The following is a 17,565-nucleotide window of genomic DNA, read 5'->3' as shown; positions in this document are numbered from 1 at the left end:
CATGGCCCAAATATCTTGACATGATATAAAACTTCCAAAAATGGTGGAATATAGCTGTGTGAACTCACACCTTTTTGGAGAATTATTGGGGAGGCAGCCGGACAATGGTAAGAGATGGGACTCCCTGAGAAAATATGGGAAAGGGGTTGGGCAGCAGCAGAACTGGAAGCAGCAATGATTTTGAGAGGCTACAAACATTCTCACCAACTAACGATCTTCTTCATTTGGGATACAATTTTCAAGTGGAGATGCTCTCAGAGAGGTGACCCTTTACATTAAAGCTAAGTTGGCACAGGTCCCATTCACTGTTTCTGGCATGGAGTTTGCTGGTTGCATTAACTTCTAGCCACTGGTACCACATACCATGACATTTGTACATACCGTAGGTAGGCATTATATATTGAATTACCCAATTATTTAAGGATTGGATTTTCATATGCATTCTAGCTATTTATGCCACGAGTGACTGGTTTTTTTTATGTATGAAAACACAGGCTCTAAAAGTGTGGGACAAACCCTTCCAGGGCACCTAGGGTGTGGCAGTGCACTGTTCCAGGAAGTGAACAGGTGAATCTAGAATTCTAGATTGATTAAATATCCACAAACAGAAGTCTTTAAACAAACAAACCTTATATCTGGTGGGTGACAGCTCCCCCACTGCACCATGATCCCATTCTGTCTTGAACAGGCACTTAAAGAAAGGCTATGGGGCTTTCCCCCCTCCAAATGTTGTTTCCCTGTTTTCAGAGCAGATCATAGTTGCCTGCTCTGTTCCTCTTCTGACATAGTATTTACAGTAAAGGTAAAGGTAAAGGGACCCTTGACCATTAGGTCCAGTCGTGGACGACTCTGGGGTTGCGGCGCTCATCTCGCTCTATAGGCCGAGGGAGCTGGCTTTCGTCCGCAGACAGCTTCCGGGCCATGTGGCCATCATGACTAAGCCGCTTCTGGGGAACCAGAGCAGCACACAGAAACGCCGTTTACCTTCCCGCTGTTGCAGTACCTATTTATCTACTTGCACTTAGACGTGCTTTCAAACTGCTAGGTAGGCAGGAGCAGGGACCGAGCAACGGGAGCTCACCCTGTCGCGGGGATTCGAACCGACGACCTTCTGATCAGCAAGCCCTAGGCTCTGTGGTTTAACCCAGAGCGCCACCCGCATCCCTTGTATTTAAAGTAACACACCAATATTTGCACACAACTGTATGAAAGATTGCCATATGTTCACCTGTAAGACGGGGGACAAGTTGCAGTAGGCAGGCCAAGTTTAAGGAGGGGAGATTTTAAAATGTCAGAGAAAAACACAGGCATGATACATTGTTACGACTGGAGAGTATAGCTGGGCCCCAATGAATCTGCTACTGAAAGCAAACCTTCTCTCCTAGGCACTCGTGTACACTATACTGTACAATCTTGCTTTGCCAACACTTCCCCCAGACAGGCAGTAGCTCATATCCACTCTGAATGGGTTTTTACTCAGTGTTTTTAAAAGAAAAAGAAAAAAAATGTGAAGTTGTTACAGTAAGTGCCGCACTTTGAACATTATGGGTAAAATGGGGGGCTGGAGGGAAATTCATAACTTACTTTAAAAATCATTGCAAACTGTTAAAATCATTAGTTGGATTGTAATAACACTTGTAGTCTAATGGTGAAATTTGGATACAATGGAGATGCAAAAGATTTGGATTATTATAAAAGATGCAGGAGGAAATGATTAACAAGAGGACCCACAAAGGGGGAGGGAGTGTCCAGGAGATTATTTGGGGTCTTGTTTTTTATGGTGTATGTTGGAAATCTGTTTGTAAAATTTTAATTTGAAAACCAAATAAATAAATATTTTTTAAAAAAACTGGTACTGAGTACCCTTGAGTACCCCATGGAAAAAGCACCGGTTTAAATCTTGTCTGGAGCTCACCTCCCATACACCCACCCACACCTGTGCTCTAAGTAAGGTGGCCATTTCAGGTACCTGAGGAAGCAGACTCTCCAGTGCAATCACGGAATTGTAGAGTTGGGTGGGGCCCCTGCGCGTCATCTAGCCCAACCCCCGGCAATGTAGAAATCTCAACTAGATCATATATATATTGACACACGGCCATCCAGGTTTCCCCCTGCCACCCCTCTACCTCGACTCCCCTGTTTCCTTCGGGCAGCGCCCGTCCCTTTGCCGCCCTCCCTCCCTCTCACTCACTGGAGGTGGCGGCGCTCCGGCAGGCGGCGGTGCAGCGAGATGCGGTCGCTGAGGTAGATGTTGATCTGGTGGCTCCGGATGCTCTCCTCCTGGCGCCGCTGCTCGGCGGCGCTCAGCTCCAGGCGCACGGGCCGGCCCAGCTCGCCCAGCTCCGCTTCCCTGCCCAGCGGAGGCTTGTCGTACACGGGCCTGCGGAGGAGCCGCCGGGCGAGCTCGGGAGGCTGCTGCGAGGGGAGCACGACTCCGCCGGCCTCGCCGAGCTCTGAGTCCGGCAGGCCCCGTTGCCACAGCAACAGCCAGCCCAGCGCCCCCGTCGCCGCCACCAGCAGGGCCGCCGCCGCCAAAGCCAGAGGCGCTCCCGCTCGGGACACCCGCGACCGCCGGCTCCGCCGCATCTCTGCTGCGCCGCCGTCCGAAGCCGGCGGTGGCCTCGCTTGAGGAGCGCGGGGCGGGACCCGAGGAGGAAGGGCCGCCCCGCCGCCGCTGGGCCCGGAGCGAGGAAGCGGCCTTCTTTGCAGGATGAGGCGGCGCTGAGGGAAGGAGCAGCCGAGGTGCCGCAGAGGCCGCGCGGCTCCTGGCCTTGGAAGTTTGACAGCTCGTCACAGGAAAAAAACAACGAAAACGCAAAACACGCAACAACGCAAACCAGCCAGACTTCTTCGCCTGTTTGTTTATTTAATTTTTATACGGCCCTTCATCTCAGGGCAGTCTGTGACAGAAGAAATAATAATACATGAGACATAATAAAAACCCAACCAAAAACTCCCCCCTCCCCTCCCACAAACACATTTTTTGTTCTTGTTTGTTTGTTTTCTGCAGCGGACCGTCCTGAGATCTCCGGATGAAGGGCGGTATACAAATGTTAATAAATATATTTAAGCAGCAGCAGCATAGCGCTGTTCTATTTTTCTCCTCGGGGATGGAAGGCGCTCGGGCGCTAGGCCAAACTTAACAAGCAAATTAATTAATAACTAAAACTGGCGGCGGCGTCGGGCTGTGCGAGGCTCCCTTCTCCCCGTGGCGAAGCAAAGCCCCAGTCCTCGCCCGGAGGCCTCAGCCCAGCGCCGCCGCCCTGCCCGCCTGGCTGCCGTCCCTCCCTCTTTCCCTTCCCGGCCAAACTGTGCGGAGAAGACGGCCACCCTCCCGCCTCCCTCCTCTGACGAGCGGAGCCGGGGAGCCAAGAGAGGAGGACGCCCGGCGGCGGAGCGCGAGGGCCGCGGATGGGGGAGTGCGGGGTGGCGGCCGGCGCCCAGCTGCTGCTCCGCGCCTGCGACCAAGGCGACTGCGAGGGCGCCCGGCGACTGTTGCTGGGCCCGCCGGCGGCCTCCGGGGCCGGCGATGAAGCGACGGCGGCGGAGCCCGGCAGCTGCGCCGCGCCCGGCGGGTCTGGAGCTGCGTCGGGCCTGCCGCCGGGCTCGGTGCCCGTGGACTGCGCCGACGAGGCCGGCAACACGGGGCTGCAGTTCGCGGCGGCCGGCGGCCACGAGGAGCTGGTGGGCTTCCTGCTGCGGAGGGGAGCCTCGGTGCAGAGCCGCAACCACTGCGGCTGGAGCCCGCTCATGCAGGCGGCCAGGTCAGGGCGGAGAGCAAAGCCAGGCCGCGGAGGACGCCGGGCAAAGGGGGTCTCGTGCAACGTCGGGATGCTGGGGAAGATGCTGACTCGGGTTTCCCGACCCTTGTGAGCCTAAGCGCCAAAGCACGGGGTGCCTGGGCACCCACAAAATTCCCCAGTGATGAGGCTGGGCACCTACAGATTTTGGTGCCAGGGCCTTGCACAGTCGCGGGGTCAAACTGGCACTCCTGCTTGGGTGCATCATGTGGGTTAGAAGAATCATAGAACTGTGTGGAAGGGGCAGGAGGGCCATCTAGTCCAACCCTCTGTTTGTCTGCACCCTTCTGTGTCGAAAGACAGCGGAATACACCTCCGAAAGTGAAATAAAAACCGCTATGTTCGCAGCACCAAAGTGACCGCCCTGAGGCACAAGCCTCGGTGATGTGTATGGCGGTCTTGGATGAGCCAGACAACAGGACCCTCCTCTTGGCCTCGCTGATGCCAAAGGATGAAGAAAAGCAGAGCAGTACAGTACAGTTTCACACCAGCATGACTGCAGGAGTTTGCCAGAAGGAGGTGTACAAGGCACCATCCAAGGGACTCTGCTCTGGATTTGTGTAGCGTTTAGCACTTAGCCTTTCCTTTTCCCAAATATGACCTGCAAGGCAGTGGAGGTTTAGGATCAGAGAATCGGAGAATTGTAGAGTTAGAAGTGACCACAAGGATCATCTGGTCCAACCCCCTGAAAAAATTGTAAGTGCAGAACATAATGATAGGTGTGCCTCACTTAAGAGGATTCCTAGTCTGAAGGAGATTTGAACTGAGCTCAGATCCCATTCTCTGATCATGATACCACACTGTTTCTCTGCATTGTTAAGGCAAGAGTTTATTAAATCCAAACAATGCAGTTTTATCTTACTGGGTATCATAACGTTTTCTCTCGTTTTTTCCCCACAGGTTTGGACATCTGAATGTGGCTCGCATCTTGCTAGAAAATGGCGCTGACCTTAATGCACAGAACAAATTGGGAGCCAGTGTACTTACAATGGCTTCTAGGGGTGGTCATGTCAGTGTGGTGAAGTTGTTGCTGGAATCGGGTGCTTATGTTGATAATTATGACCACCTGAGTACTAGCTGGGATAACAACAAAGAGGAATTGCCAGCTATCACCCCCCTTATGGCAGCTGTCCAGCACGGGCATGAGGCAGTGGTCCATCTTCTGTTGGACTGGGGAGCAGATTGTAATTATACCATGAAGACTATGGGTTGGACCCCCCTAATGTTGGCCGCTGTTAGTGGAAGAGTGAGCTTGGCTCAGCAGCTTATGAACAAAGGAGCCAATCCCGATCATCTGAACACACTGCATAAAACACCATATGAAATATCTGTTGACTTCAAACATGAAGATATGATGGATTATTTGGCACCTTTAACAACAGTTAGACCTCAAACAGGTATGAGCTGCTTTGCAGTTATGGGTCTCGCCATAGTTATTTTCTTGATTGGGAAACTCCCTGACTACAAAAAAGGAACAACAAGGATGATTTTCTGGGCAGGATTGATGGCTGATAGCAAAGAGTGGGTCTCTTAGGTCCATAGCTGTCAAGTTCTCCCTTTTTTTAAAGGGAAATTCCCTTATGCTGAATAGGCTTCCACGCGAGAAAAGGGAAAACATGACAGCTATGCTTAGGTCTTGTCCTTATGGCCATATTATGCCCACTAATAATGTCAGGAGATGGGTGTTTAGCTCTCAAGACATTGTAATGCAAGGGGTAAGCAGTCAGTTCAAATAATAAAGTTGTTTATAAAAAGGAATACTAGCAAGTCCAGTTTCTCAGGCTCACAAGAAACCTGGGCCTCCCTTTATGGGACCATCTGGTGCTCCTGTGTGATACAAAATTTGTTAGTCCTAATAGAAAACAAACAAGATTCTGGTTGTTAACCTTTTTGTACCAGCTGAATACCTTTGTATTCTCCCTGGACTTTCAGAACTATGTTTCGGTCCTTGGAACAGATTATTGCTGCCAGTTTTTAAATGCTGTTATGCTACTTTTAAGGCAATAAATTTACCTGATTGATTCTCAATATTTTAGATGCTTTAATGTTTTAGTTGTTGGAATTCTGTGCAAACTGCCCAGAGGACATTGTTGATTGGATAGCCAGCAAATATTACTAATTGATTGATTAATCCATTCATTTCAAGTATGTTTATATGATGTACAATCAACTACCGTGTTTCTTCGAAAATAAGACACCGTCTTATATTAATTTTTCCTTTAAAAAACCCCACAGTGGCTTATTTTCAGGGGATGTATTATTTTTTATTACGCGTCCAGCCTCGCCTCTTCCTTGGGGCCCTCCAGAACTGCGCCTATCACTATGTCTTATTTTCGGGGTATGGCATATATTGCGCAAATGCTTAGGAAATCCTGCTATGGCTTATTTTATGGGTATGTCTTATTTTAGGAGAAACAGAGTAGATATTTTCCTTTTGTAGAAATGACCACAATTTTTGTACACAAAGTGCTTATTCATGAGGGGTCTTTGTCACTCACTATAATGGAGGGGGCCATTTTATGGTCAGTTGAGTCCCCTCCCTTAAAATATATGATGATGCTTCTGGAAAAAGGGAAGCACCATGTGAGCTTCAGAGCTCCCACACTTGCAAGGAATTGCTGTATCAGAGGACTTGGGCATGGAGTTTATTTAAGTCCATAACTGATGGACTTAAATTGTTGCTTTCAGCTTCCAGTCTTTGCTTTTATTTCATTTCCCATTGTTCTTTTCTGTATTTTAGCAACCTGACTCTTTTCAAAATCCCCATACTCTTTTTCTTTTTAACCCAACTTATTTCCATGGCAAAAGAACTTGAGAATTTCTTGAATGAACTTTTGTAGAGAGTGATTTGCAAATTGTATTATTGAGCTACCGTGTTTCTCATATTATAAGACACGTCTTATATTTATTTTTTCCTGAAAAAAACACACCATGGCTTATTTTCAAGGGATGTCTTATTTTTTTATTAAGTACCGGTACCTGTACAGACCACAGACCTGCTCCCACCGGGTCTTCGCGCGCAGCAGGCAAAGGCTGCAGCTGGGTCCTGGGGCTGCGCGCGCGGCAGGCAAAGGCTGTAGCCAGGTCCTGGGGCTGTGCGCGCGGCAGGCAAAGGCTGCAGCCGGGTCCTGGGGCTGCGCGTGCTGCGTGCTGAGGCTGCAGCCGCGTCCCGGGTGTCCGCGTGCAAAGGCTGCAGCTGGGTCCTGGGGCTGCGCGCGCGGCAGGCAAAGGCTGCAGCCGGGTCTTGGGGCTGCGCGCGCTGAGGCTACAGCCGGGTTTGGGGGCTGCGCGTGCTGTGCGCTGAGGCTACAGCCAGGTCCTGGGTGTCCGCGCGCGGTGCGCAAAGGCTGCAGCTGGGTTCTACGGCTGCGCGCGCTGCGCGCTGAAGCTGCAGCCAAGTCCCGGGGGTTAACGTGGCAGCAGCAACCCTTCTTTGCCACAGACCTGCTCCCACCACCCGGTACGGCTTATTTTTGAGGTATTCCTTATATTTTTCCACCTCAGGAAAATCCTGCCATGCCTTATTTTGTAGGGATGCCTTAAAATATGAGAAACACGGTAGATCTGATCCTATAGTTTGCATTGCTTGCATTGTATGAATTCTGACTGTATGGCTGTATCCCTGGGATGACTTGCTTAAAATGCTCTTTTCCCTTTGCCTTTCTCTGTGTGCAAAAGGGTAATGTAAACAGAACAGGATGCCCAGCTCAAGGCTGGATGATGGCTGGCTTTGTCTGACGCGCAGTCTGATGCGCAGAACAGGCAAGATAAGTCAAGGCTGCTTGAGGCAGGCACCGGGGCAGCATTAGTCAGCATGTGTTTACGCACATGGCGTACACAGGAAGATGCGCACACCCCCTTGCGTGCGTGACCCCTTGCGTGCGCACTCTTACAGAGGAGGGGGAAAGAGCCCAAAAGAAGGATATAAGAAAGCTTTGCAGTTTGTGTTACTTTACTCGTGTTGTGGAGGACCACCTTGAGTCTCTCTATATATAGAGATTAAAACTCTTTCTCTGAAACTCAACCTGGTGTCGTTTTGACTATCTTTGTCCTTGCCTGGGTGCAACTTAAAGGACCCTTATCAGCAAATAAGGCTACATTTTAATGGAGGACATAGTAGTGTTACGCCAAGGGAGTAGTTGTCCTGGGACTACATCTGTAGGAATGTACATAAGGAGTAAACAATATATGATTTGATCCAAACCATGATCTAAGGAAAGGCCAGTGCTTTGCATGCAAAAGTACCAGGCTAAACCTGTGACATTGCCATGTAGGGCTTGAAAAGACATCTGTCCAAAACCCTGGACAGCAACTGTTAGCCAGTGTGACAATACTGAGCAAGATGTGTGTCATTCACTATAGAGCAGCTTATTGTGCATCTGACAGCAGAATCTGGACAACAGACTTAAGGTAGAGAAAAACAGTACCAACCTGATTTATGTAGAGCAGCCTTTCCAAAGCTGGTACTCTGCAGATGGTTTGGACTCTAACTCTCATCATCCTTTACAGTTAGCCATGCTGGCTGAGCGGTGTGTGTGTTGGAGTCCAAAACATCTGGAGGCGAGGAGTTTGGGAAAGACTGGTGATGTAAATAATCAAATCTTAGCATACAATAAGCACCACCCTCCATCTTTTTTTCCTCCCTCCTTCAGAAGGGTGCTGGTAGCCAATATATTTTTAACCTTTTATTTCTTTTTCTCTTTCAGCTAGCTCTTTCATTCTTTCCATCTCTACAATCAGAATTTCTGCCTTCTTCAATAGAAGTGTTTCCTCTCCTTTTCTCCTGTCTTTTCCCTGATCCAGCAAGTCTGACGTCTCACGGGCTTCATTAGTACAAAAGATGACTCAGGAGTATAGGACCAAAATTCTACGTGGGCTGCAGCCTTGCTGTGCTGGTTTCTGGTAAGGCTTGTTATGCCTTGGGAAAAGGCACGTCACTACTAAAGTGAGTGTCACTCTGTACCCTGCCATAGAGCATCCACACCCCTGTGAGTGCTTGTTGGCCTAGACCCACAAATCGCTGTGGGACAGGCTGCATATAGGATGCTGCCATACGCAAGGCTGCAGTGGTGGGGGAGCTGAGACTGGAGTCAGCCTTAAAGCTCCTCCCAAGGCTTCTATACTTAGTAGGGTTGGGGACAGGATTATAGGAGAAAGGAGCTGGCTAAAATGGATGCTCAGGCCTCCTGGGTCCTCAGCACTTAGATGGAGGTGGCCAGAGCCTGCCTGCCTCACAACATACAGCTTGAGGGTGTTTGTACACTCAGGGTGCACTGAATGATCTGGTATAGCCTGGCATGGATTCTGGAATGTACAAACATACCTGTGCTACTTCCCCTGGCACGTGAAGGGCTGAATCATGTCCTAAGGTTCTGTTGTTCAAGGCTACAAATATCTGTCTTGGGAGACAATGAGGAGTGCACCTTTGTGGATGGGGTCAAACTGTTGGAAGGTTACATTCCCTTTTGTGGCTGTAAAGACCGATACAGGAGAGACATGTTTTGTTGTAGCTGGGGCAAATGAAGGCGTCTGGTTGTGCTGCTGCAGATGCACTATGGCGTTTCTTCCCTCTGTGCTCCTCCCAGCAATCATTCTTCCACCGGTCACTGTTATAGATGCATGACCTGAATGCCTGTCTCCAGGCACTGTGGTTGTCTGCAAGGGATTCCCACATGGCAAGGTTGATGCTGCTACTAGTCATAGAGGCAGGAGTGCAAACATTCTGGGAATGTGGATTTGGGAGCACACATCTTTGTTTGAGACTCTGTCCTGCCATGGGATGCCCAAAATCTTATTGACACAGCACATGTGGAAGGCATTGAGGTTTCACTCCTGGCAGGTGTAAGTTGCCTATGACATCCTTCCATAAAGCAGCCTGCTCAGCATGCAAGTCCGGTAGACCTTCATCTTGGTATTGGACGTTAGCATCCCATTCTCCCATACCCTTTTGGAGAGAGGCAAGCCATTGTTGTAGCTGCAATGCCAATAATATGCAGCTATCAAAATTTGATAGCTGCATATTATTAATTTTCTTGTTCTTGTGACTTTTCACCTTATGTTTGGGGAAACGGTACCCCAGTGCTCCTTTGGGTCAAACAAAAATCACTACAGCTTTTCACACAGCAAACAATCACAGCCCCAAGAGACCAGGGGAGAGAGGAGGGTAATGGTACCTCAACAAACCTTCTGGCTTCAGAGATGAGCAGCATCACAGGACACTATCCCAAGTATTTTTTCATTACTTTAGGTTGTTTTTTTTAATCATTTATAAATCAAAACACAAATTTTGAAGTAAAACGATTTACAGTACTTAAAATTCATTGCATTATTTGTTCTTGTAGCATCAGCTGCAGCTGTTTTATAAACTTTATACTTTTCTCCCCCAGATAAACAGAAGAGGCAACCAGATATCTTCCATGCCTTGAAAATGGGTAAGGTCCTTTAAAATATTCTCTAACGCATCTGATGTATTCCTGGGTATAGTAACTAGAGGCATACTAGTGGGATAGAACCCCAAAGGTTTGGCTATTTCAAATGGCCACTCCTATTGCTGTAGCTCAGAGACAGAGAACTTCTGACCTTCCGGATGTTGTTGTACTACAACTCACAGAATGTCCAGTGGTCAGGGATGAAGGGAAATGTAGTCCAGGAACATCTGGAGGGTTACAAGTTCCTCTTACCTATTAGGAGACTCTTGATTTCTGTCTCACAATGTTTGTTTCCCTCTGGCCCCTATTTCCATCAGTCATGTACCGGTAGACCCAGCCATGTAGACCCATCTTTCATAGTCCACCTTTCCTTTTTTTCTCATGCCTTGTAATTTTTTATATTGCTGTAACTTCTGTCCATCATTCCTAGACTGCTCTGACTGCCTGAAGGGCCTGAAATGGTCAGCTGATGATAACAAGTTAATCGTTTATACTGCCAGTGTGAGTACTTTACGACACTCATCCTGGCTAGTCCTTACTAAAATGAAGTGTTGGCTCTTGCATACTATCAGTTCTGAAACTGGAGAATAACCCCCCTAACCCCACCCCACTCTCTAATCAAGATGAACAACAGAAAACCAACATTTTAAAATTACCTGACAAATATAGTTATAGAACAGAGCGCACTTGGTGAAAGCTTGAACAGGCCACCTTCTGAATAGCTCATTTGTCTCACACACTCGTTTGTGTATTCCCCCCACACTTCCTCTTTAAAACGTTTTGCCCTGCATTCCTATACAGCCTTACCTTGGAGTTAGTCCCATTGAACTCAGGAAGCCTTACTTTTGAGTAAATAATACTGGGTGGAATTCAACACAGCGCTAAGTGAGGTAAGTATACAGGGAATGAGGTCCTCTCACACAGCAGGACTTTCCCCTCTCGTATCTCTTTTCCTCTCACATGCTTCCCAAGTATGATCTGAGGTTTTCCCCAACCTCCGGAAGCAGATTTGCCCGGGGGGGGGGGGGGTTTGCAGAAAGAGGGGAAAGTCCTGTTGTGCAAGCAGACCTCTTTCAGGTGCACAAAGCAGCTTAGTTCAGTCTCACCCATACAGTGTGAATTAATCCCTTCAGCACTTAAAAAATAAACCTTTTAACTTCCTGAGCTCTTCCTTTGTTAACCATGTTAACCATCTCCACAGGGAATTTTCAGCTGGTTAAAGAGATTACAGACGAAGACCCTGCTCAAGCCAATGTAATTAATGATGATGGTGCTTCTCCACTGATGATTGCAGCTGTAACTGGACAGTTGCCTCTTGTACAGCTGCTTGTTTCAAGAAATGTGGATATTGACAAGCAAGATACTATCCATGGCTGGACAGCACTTATGCAGGCCACATATCATGGGTAAGTATCCTTCTCTCACTCCCGCCCCCTCCTAGTGTGGAGTAAGATAAGTCTTGTTACCACTGCCAAGGAGCTGTATTTGTGTTCTGGTTTTTTGTTTTTTTTTCCTGCCCATGTTTAGGTATAATATTACAGCCCCTGAAAATGACTAGGTGGGCCAAGACCTGGGGGTGTTTTCCTGTCCCACCTACCTATGGCCGTGCATTGGACATAACATTATTATTACACTTGAAAGCATGTAGGCAGGAACTGTAAGGTTGTGATGGCATGGGGAATGAAGGTTAGCCAACCATCCAACCCTTCCTCATCCCTGCCACCCAATGGATATATTTTCTCTCTCTGTCTGCCTCCACTGAACAGCCCTTTTAACATTTTGGACTTTTACTAAACCAACCTATCATTCTTATGTAGGGAGCAGAGTGTTAGGGCATCTGCTTTTGGGGTGAATAACAGGGCCCCAGTTTCTCCCCCCAAAAAAACCAAACAATGCTTTTACTTAAAGTTTAGTGAGATAACATGTTACTAGTTTTAGACAAAACAGTTTTAGGAAGAGAAAATATTATTACTGTTTAGGTAGTTACGCATAAAAGCAAATCAATATAACCAACAGTTAATTTTAGACACTTTCCCTAGCAAAGCCAATGTTTATCAGCTTGCATCATTCCTGACCATTGGCCATGCTGCCTGAGCCTGATAGGCATTGGAGTCCAACAATTTTGGGAGGGCTATAGATTTCCCATCTCTGGTTTAGGCCATGTTAAGGTGCATTGCCTAAAACGAAAAATTCATCACTCTGTTCAGTCTTCTTTATTCAATCTGTTCTTTTCTGCTAGCAACCCTGATTTTACTTTTGAGATAAATATTTTTAAAGGAATGGATTGGGGTGAAATCATGGAGGGTCACTAACTTATGCCAATATTGGGAGTTCTTCACTCTCTTCTCTCTTGTCCTGGTATAAGCAATCAGGTACATAGTACCAGGGTTGTTACCTCCAGAAGATGGAACTCACAATGATCTGTGGGTGATGCCAGAAAGTTAACAAGAGCTGTTGTTGGAAAACTCCAGGTGTAGATAAGGGTTCTTGTCTCAACCAAACAGTACTAGGACAACAAATCTGGTTCCGAGATAGCAATGTTTGGATACTGAGTGTGTTGCAAAAGTACCTAAAATCCTAATGACAACTCTTGAGCTGAATGGCAAACCAATCAGTTGGTAAGTTGCTGGGCCATATAAGGTGGCCTTAGCACAAGAAACAGTTGTTAACAGAACACAAGCAAATGTTTAGGAGAAATTAGAAGGAAGAAGCAGGCAGGCAGTTCTCAGACCTTTCTAGTACCCTCTTCTAACTAGTATACGAGTCTATTATACGTATGTAACTTACCTTCTGTTTTCTTTGAAGAAATAAAGAAGTTGTTAAGTATTTATTAAATCAAGGAGCTGATGTCAACCTGCGTGCCAAAAACGGATATACAGCCTTTGACCTGATCATGCTGCTGAACGATCCAGGTACTTCTTTTTCTAGTGGGGTATCCTTCTTGGTATCTTGCAGCAAAAACAACAGAGAGTCTTTTGGGTGGAGTACTTCCCATAAGATAAGAGCCTGGTTTTTTGCTGATGCACTTGTGGCGTAGATAATTCTTTCCAGGAAACTTGTGTGTGGTTTTTTCAGATGCGGAACTTGTGCGGTTGCTAGCCTCAGCCTGCATGCAAGTTGATAAAGAAAAGAGCAAGCAGAACAACAAATCAGTTGTGACCTCTTCAAGAAATAAGCAAACTGTAGATATTCCAGTGTTGCCTGATGACAAGGGAGGACTGAGGGTATGCAGATTTTGTTTATTTCAGTAAGGCATTGTCTTTAACTGGGAGAATCTAGCAGCTGCCTTGTTGTTGTTGTTGTTGTTGTTGTTGTTGTTGTTGTTTAGTCGTGTCCGACTCTTCGTGACCCCATGGACCATATCATGCCAGGCACTCCTGTCTTGCACTGCCTCCCGCAGTTTGGTCAAACTCATGTTCATAGCTTCGAGAACACTGTCCAACCATCTCGTCCTCTGTCGTCCCCTTCTCCTAGTGCCCTCAATCTTTCCCAACATCAGGGTCTTTATCAAGGATTCTTCTCTTTTCATGAGGTGGCCAAAGTATTGGAGCCTCAGCTTCACAATCTGTCCTTCCAGTGAGCACTCAGGGCTGATTTCCTTCAGAATGGATAGGTTTGATTTTCTTGCAGTCCATGGGACTCTCAAGAGTCTCCTCCAGCACCATAATTCAAAAGCATCAATTCTTCGGTGATCAGCCTTCTTTATGGTCCAGCTCTCACTTCCATACATCACTACTGGGAAAACCATAGCTTTAACTATACGGACCTTTGTCGGCAAGGTGATGTCTCTGCTTTTTAAGATGCTGTCTAGGTTTGTCATTTCTTTTCTCCCAAGAAGCAGGCGTCTTTTAATTTCGTGACTGCTGTCACCATCTGCAGTGATCAAGGAGCCCAAGAAAGTAAAATCTCTCACTGCCTCCAGTGCCTTACTTTTGCCCATTGTGGAAATATGTTCAATGAGAAATCTGTTGACCTACTCTCTGCTACACTGCAGCACCACCACTGAGGGTGGCATGAGAGTGGCCAAAGATCAGGTCTCACGAAGTGCCAGTTGGGTTCCACCTGCTCCTATAAAGCTGCAACTCTGGTGAAGCTCCTCATCCTGAACAATTTGTTAACATGTAGATGGAACCACTCTAGAACTGATGACTGTCACAAGTGCTTCCTGAACAATGTTCTTCTGCCATACCACTGTGGTTATTCACTGTTCTTGGCTCCTAGGGAAAGTCTCCTCTTCTTCATGGGTGCTAGTCCGAGGAAGGGACTCTGCAACAAACTATTGCATTAGATTTACACAGCAGGAAAAAGGGATGTGGATATGTCTAGACCATTTGGAGTTTTGTTTTGTTTTTAAATTTAAAAAAAAAAATCAATAAATTCCAGGTCATTTAGCACATTATTTATCAATGTTTAAAATATATCATTATGCATAATTATTTGTCTTTTTTAAAAAACAACAACACACCATATCATTATCTTTTATTATCTAGTCATGGTGGAACAGGATGTCCAATAGATTTCGCAAGCTGAAGTTGACCCAAACTTTAAATCATGGATTCTCCATCAGTCCAGCTGTACCTTTTCCAGAAGAGTCAGCATTGCCATTTGATTGCACAATGAAGGCCACGTTACCAAGTGATAACAGTGTAAATTATGATGCCATTACAGCTTGGGCAACAAAGAGCAAGGCTAATGGTAAAGATTGTTAAACATTCTTTTCAAACAGATGTGAAGCTGTCCAAAACTAAGGAAAGGTTTTGGAATCTTTTAAGGGATGTTTTTGCTAAAGCCCGTTAAAAAGATGTTTTTTGTTTGGTGTTGAGAGACAGGGGTTGAATGTGTATATTGATTATTAAACTGTAACACTGCCCCAGTTAATTTGTAGTGGACAACATGGTTTCTCACTGTGTGAATGAACTGCAAAAAGAGATGCATTCTCCTTTTTCACATCCACAAGTGGCAGATTAGAAGCTTTTGATTTCCAGCTAACCACACTGTAGTTCAAATACTTCAAATGCTGGCTTATTCAGAAATGCTAAACTTTGCATGATTTAGTCATTAGATTCAAAATAGCATTGTTTATATGTGAGGGTTTTCCCCCTATTCAGGTATAGGAAGCACAAAGGGAGGAAAGGATGACGAATTGCTGACAACAGTGGTAAGTCAGAGTATTGCTGGTGCACCTAGTTCTTGGTGTATTTACTTGCAACTCTTGTCCTAAAACAGATTTGAACCAAAAGGAATCAAGAAGGTCTTTCTCTCTGTTATTATGAACAATTACTTTATTGTCAGATATGTTATATAGACCTCGCCCCAAAAAGAAGCCACAGTGCTGATCAGTATTCGCTGAGTATTTTTATTTTTGTTAATTTAACAAAATGTCTATACCGCTTACTAGAGCAAAAGACCTCTAGGCAGTTTGCAATAAAGAGTCGAAAACAGTCATTTGAAATTCCAATAAGAAAAACATTAAAAACAAGTCACATAAACAGGAATATATAAAATAAAATCTGTAATGAATAAGACACGCTTATTAAAACCATGTATGAAGATTACATGTTAAAGTTACACACCTGGGTAGGCTTCCCAGAAGGGGGGAAAATCAGTAGGTGCCGAAAAATGTACAGTGAAGGTATCTGTCTGATTCAATGGGCATTAAGTTCCAAAATGGAAGTCCTGCCACCCTAAAGGTGGTAAAAGTGATAAAATGGTGTTCAGTTTCATTGGTTCAGTGTTTATGTTGCTGGATCTACTTAAGTTGATAGAAGTTACAGATTAATACCTATGTTTATATATATATATATATATAGCATATATAGCATATACAGTAATACCTCGGGTTACGAACGCGATCCGTTCCGGATCGCAGTTCGTAACCCGAATAGTTCGTAAACCGAACGCGATGGGCGCCGCAATTTTGCGCATGCGCAGACCGCGCAATCGCGCGCACGCCGCTTCTGTGCACGCGCACACGGCGAAAACACTTCCGGGTTTGTGCAGTTCGTAACCCGAACTGTTCGCAAACCGAGGTGTTCGTAACCCGAGGTACGACTGTATAGCTAAGAATGCAATCCTATGCATGCCTGTTCAGGGCCATTGAATTCAGTGGAATTTACTTCCAGGTAAGTGGAATGTGGTTGTGAGGGACAAGGGATACAGGGAAGTCCCTCCCATCTTAAGTTCCAGCCCATCCCCAAGCGCTGGAGAGAGTAAGGAGAGCTCTGCCTCCAGCGGAGAGTCAGGAAGTGGTGTCCGAGGCTCAGGCAAGGTTGTGGAGCCCAGGCCGCAGGTGGGACAGGAAGTTGGACGCACGGGGGGGGAGGCCAATCCCCCCAACTCCCGAATTGCGACGCAAACGTAGGGGGAAGAGGTTGGGTCTGCCAAAGCTGTGGTGCTGGAAGAAAACGCGCCAATCGCCATTCGGGAGTTCTGACACCTCACCTTAAGGATGCATTTTTACTGCTCTGAACACTGTAAATAATCAGCACTTAATAAAAGCCTTAAAAGACCATGCTGGAGTCGTCACTCTAGAGTAGCCATACCAGGCCCTCTGACAGCAACTCCCGAATCTTTTTTTGGCTACTTTGGAGGGCAGCGATGAGCGCTCAAGAGGCTGAGCATTGGAGGCTGGAGGCCGAAGCAGCGAAGCAGGAGCTGCAGAACCTCACAGCGCACGCACAGCAGCAATTGCATGCCGCTCAGGAGGAAGCGCGAGGGGCGCAGGAGGAGCTGAACAAGCTGGTGGACCAGGTGAGGACAAAAGAGGAGACTGAGAAACAGCTAAGGGTGATGGTATTGGACCTGCAGAAAAAGTTGGAAGAGGAGAAAGCCGCTAGAGGTGGGGGGGTGCCCCAGCCGCAGCTAGTCCAAGTGAGAAGGGGACAGAGCCTAGTCACCAAGTTCAGCGGCGACCCGAGGGAGTACCTAGGATTCGAGACAGAAATAAATTATGCGCTGGAATTGCATGCAGCAGAATTCCCAGATGACGCGCACAGAGTCTCCTTTATCATAGAGCATTTGACGGGGGCCGCCCGGGAATGGGTAAGACCGCTCATCGCGCAAAAAAATCCTTGCATGAAGAACGCAAAATTATTTCTAGAAGCCTTAAAAATAATGTACGCTAGCGACAGTGAAATGGAGGCCACTAAACAGGAGCTTCATAACTTAACACAAGGAAAATCGACAGTTAGGGACTACTGGGCGAGATTCACCATGCTGGTGCACAAACTGGGGTGGGATCTGCAAAGTGAGCCAGTGAAATCAGCCTTCTACCTGGGTTTGCACGAGGTCCTAGACCGCAGACTATGGATCAGTTAAGCAAAGCGGCGCTAGCGGTG

General features: G+C 46.8%; 2 protein-coding genes across 4 annotated transcripts in view; one reads left to right on the top strand and one right to left on the bottom strand.

Moving 5' to 3' along the window:
- Nucleotides 1-2,607, bottom strand: part of GALNT12 (polypeptide N-acetylgalactosaminyltransferase 12) — a 34,308-nt gene extending 31,701 nt beyond the window's left edge. Inside the window, exon 1 of the mRNA XM_035125262.2 lies at nt 2,192-2,607. Within this exon, the coding sequence (XP_034981153.1) occupies nt 2,192-2,586 (395 nt within the window). The 5' untranslated portion in view covers nt 2,587-2,607. The remainder of the gene's footprint in view (nt 1-2,191) is intronic.
- A 484-nt stretch (nt 2,608-3,091) lies between these two features.
- Nucleotides 3,092-17,565, top strand: part of ANKS6 (ankyrin repeat and sterile alpha motif domain containing 6) — a 31,648-nt gene continuing 17,174 nt past the window's right edge. The window contains exons 1-8 of one of the 3 annotated variants that reach the window (XM_035125443.2): nt 3,092-3,764; nt 4,701-5,197; nt 10,187-10,231; nt 11,430-11,634; nt 13,034-13,140; nt 13,304-13,452; nt 14,719-14,923; nt 15,337-15,386. In XM_035125443.2, coding sequence (XP_034981334.2) covers nt 3,412-3,764; nt 4,701-5,197; nt 10,187-10,231; nt 11,430-11,634; nt 13,034-13,140; nt 13,304-13,452; nt 14,719-14,923; nt 15,337-15,386 — 1,611 coding nt within the window. In that variant the 5' untranslated portion in view covers nt 3,092-3,411. Of the gene's footprint in view, nt 3,765-3,799; nt 3,870-4,700; nt 5,198-10,186; nt 10,232-11,429; nt 11,635-13,033; nt 13,141-13,303; nt 13,453-14,718; nt 14,924-15,336; nt 15,387-17,565 lie in introns of those variants that run through there. The other 2 variants (XM_060278056.1, XM_035125444.2) reach the window with 2 other exon arrangements.

Source organism: Zootoca vivipara, chromosome 8 (genome assembly GCF_963506605.1).
Source record: "Zootoca vivipara chromosome 8, rZooViv1.1, whole genome shotgun sequence".
Classification (NCBI taxonomy): domain Eukaryota; kingdom Metazoa; phylum Chordata; class Lepidosauria; order Squamata; family Lacertidae; genus Zootoca; species Zootoca vivipara.
The sequence above is the reverse complement of the archived record's forward strand: the minus strand, read 5'-3'. Positions and strand labels throughout refer to the sequence as shown.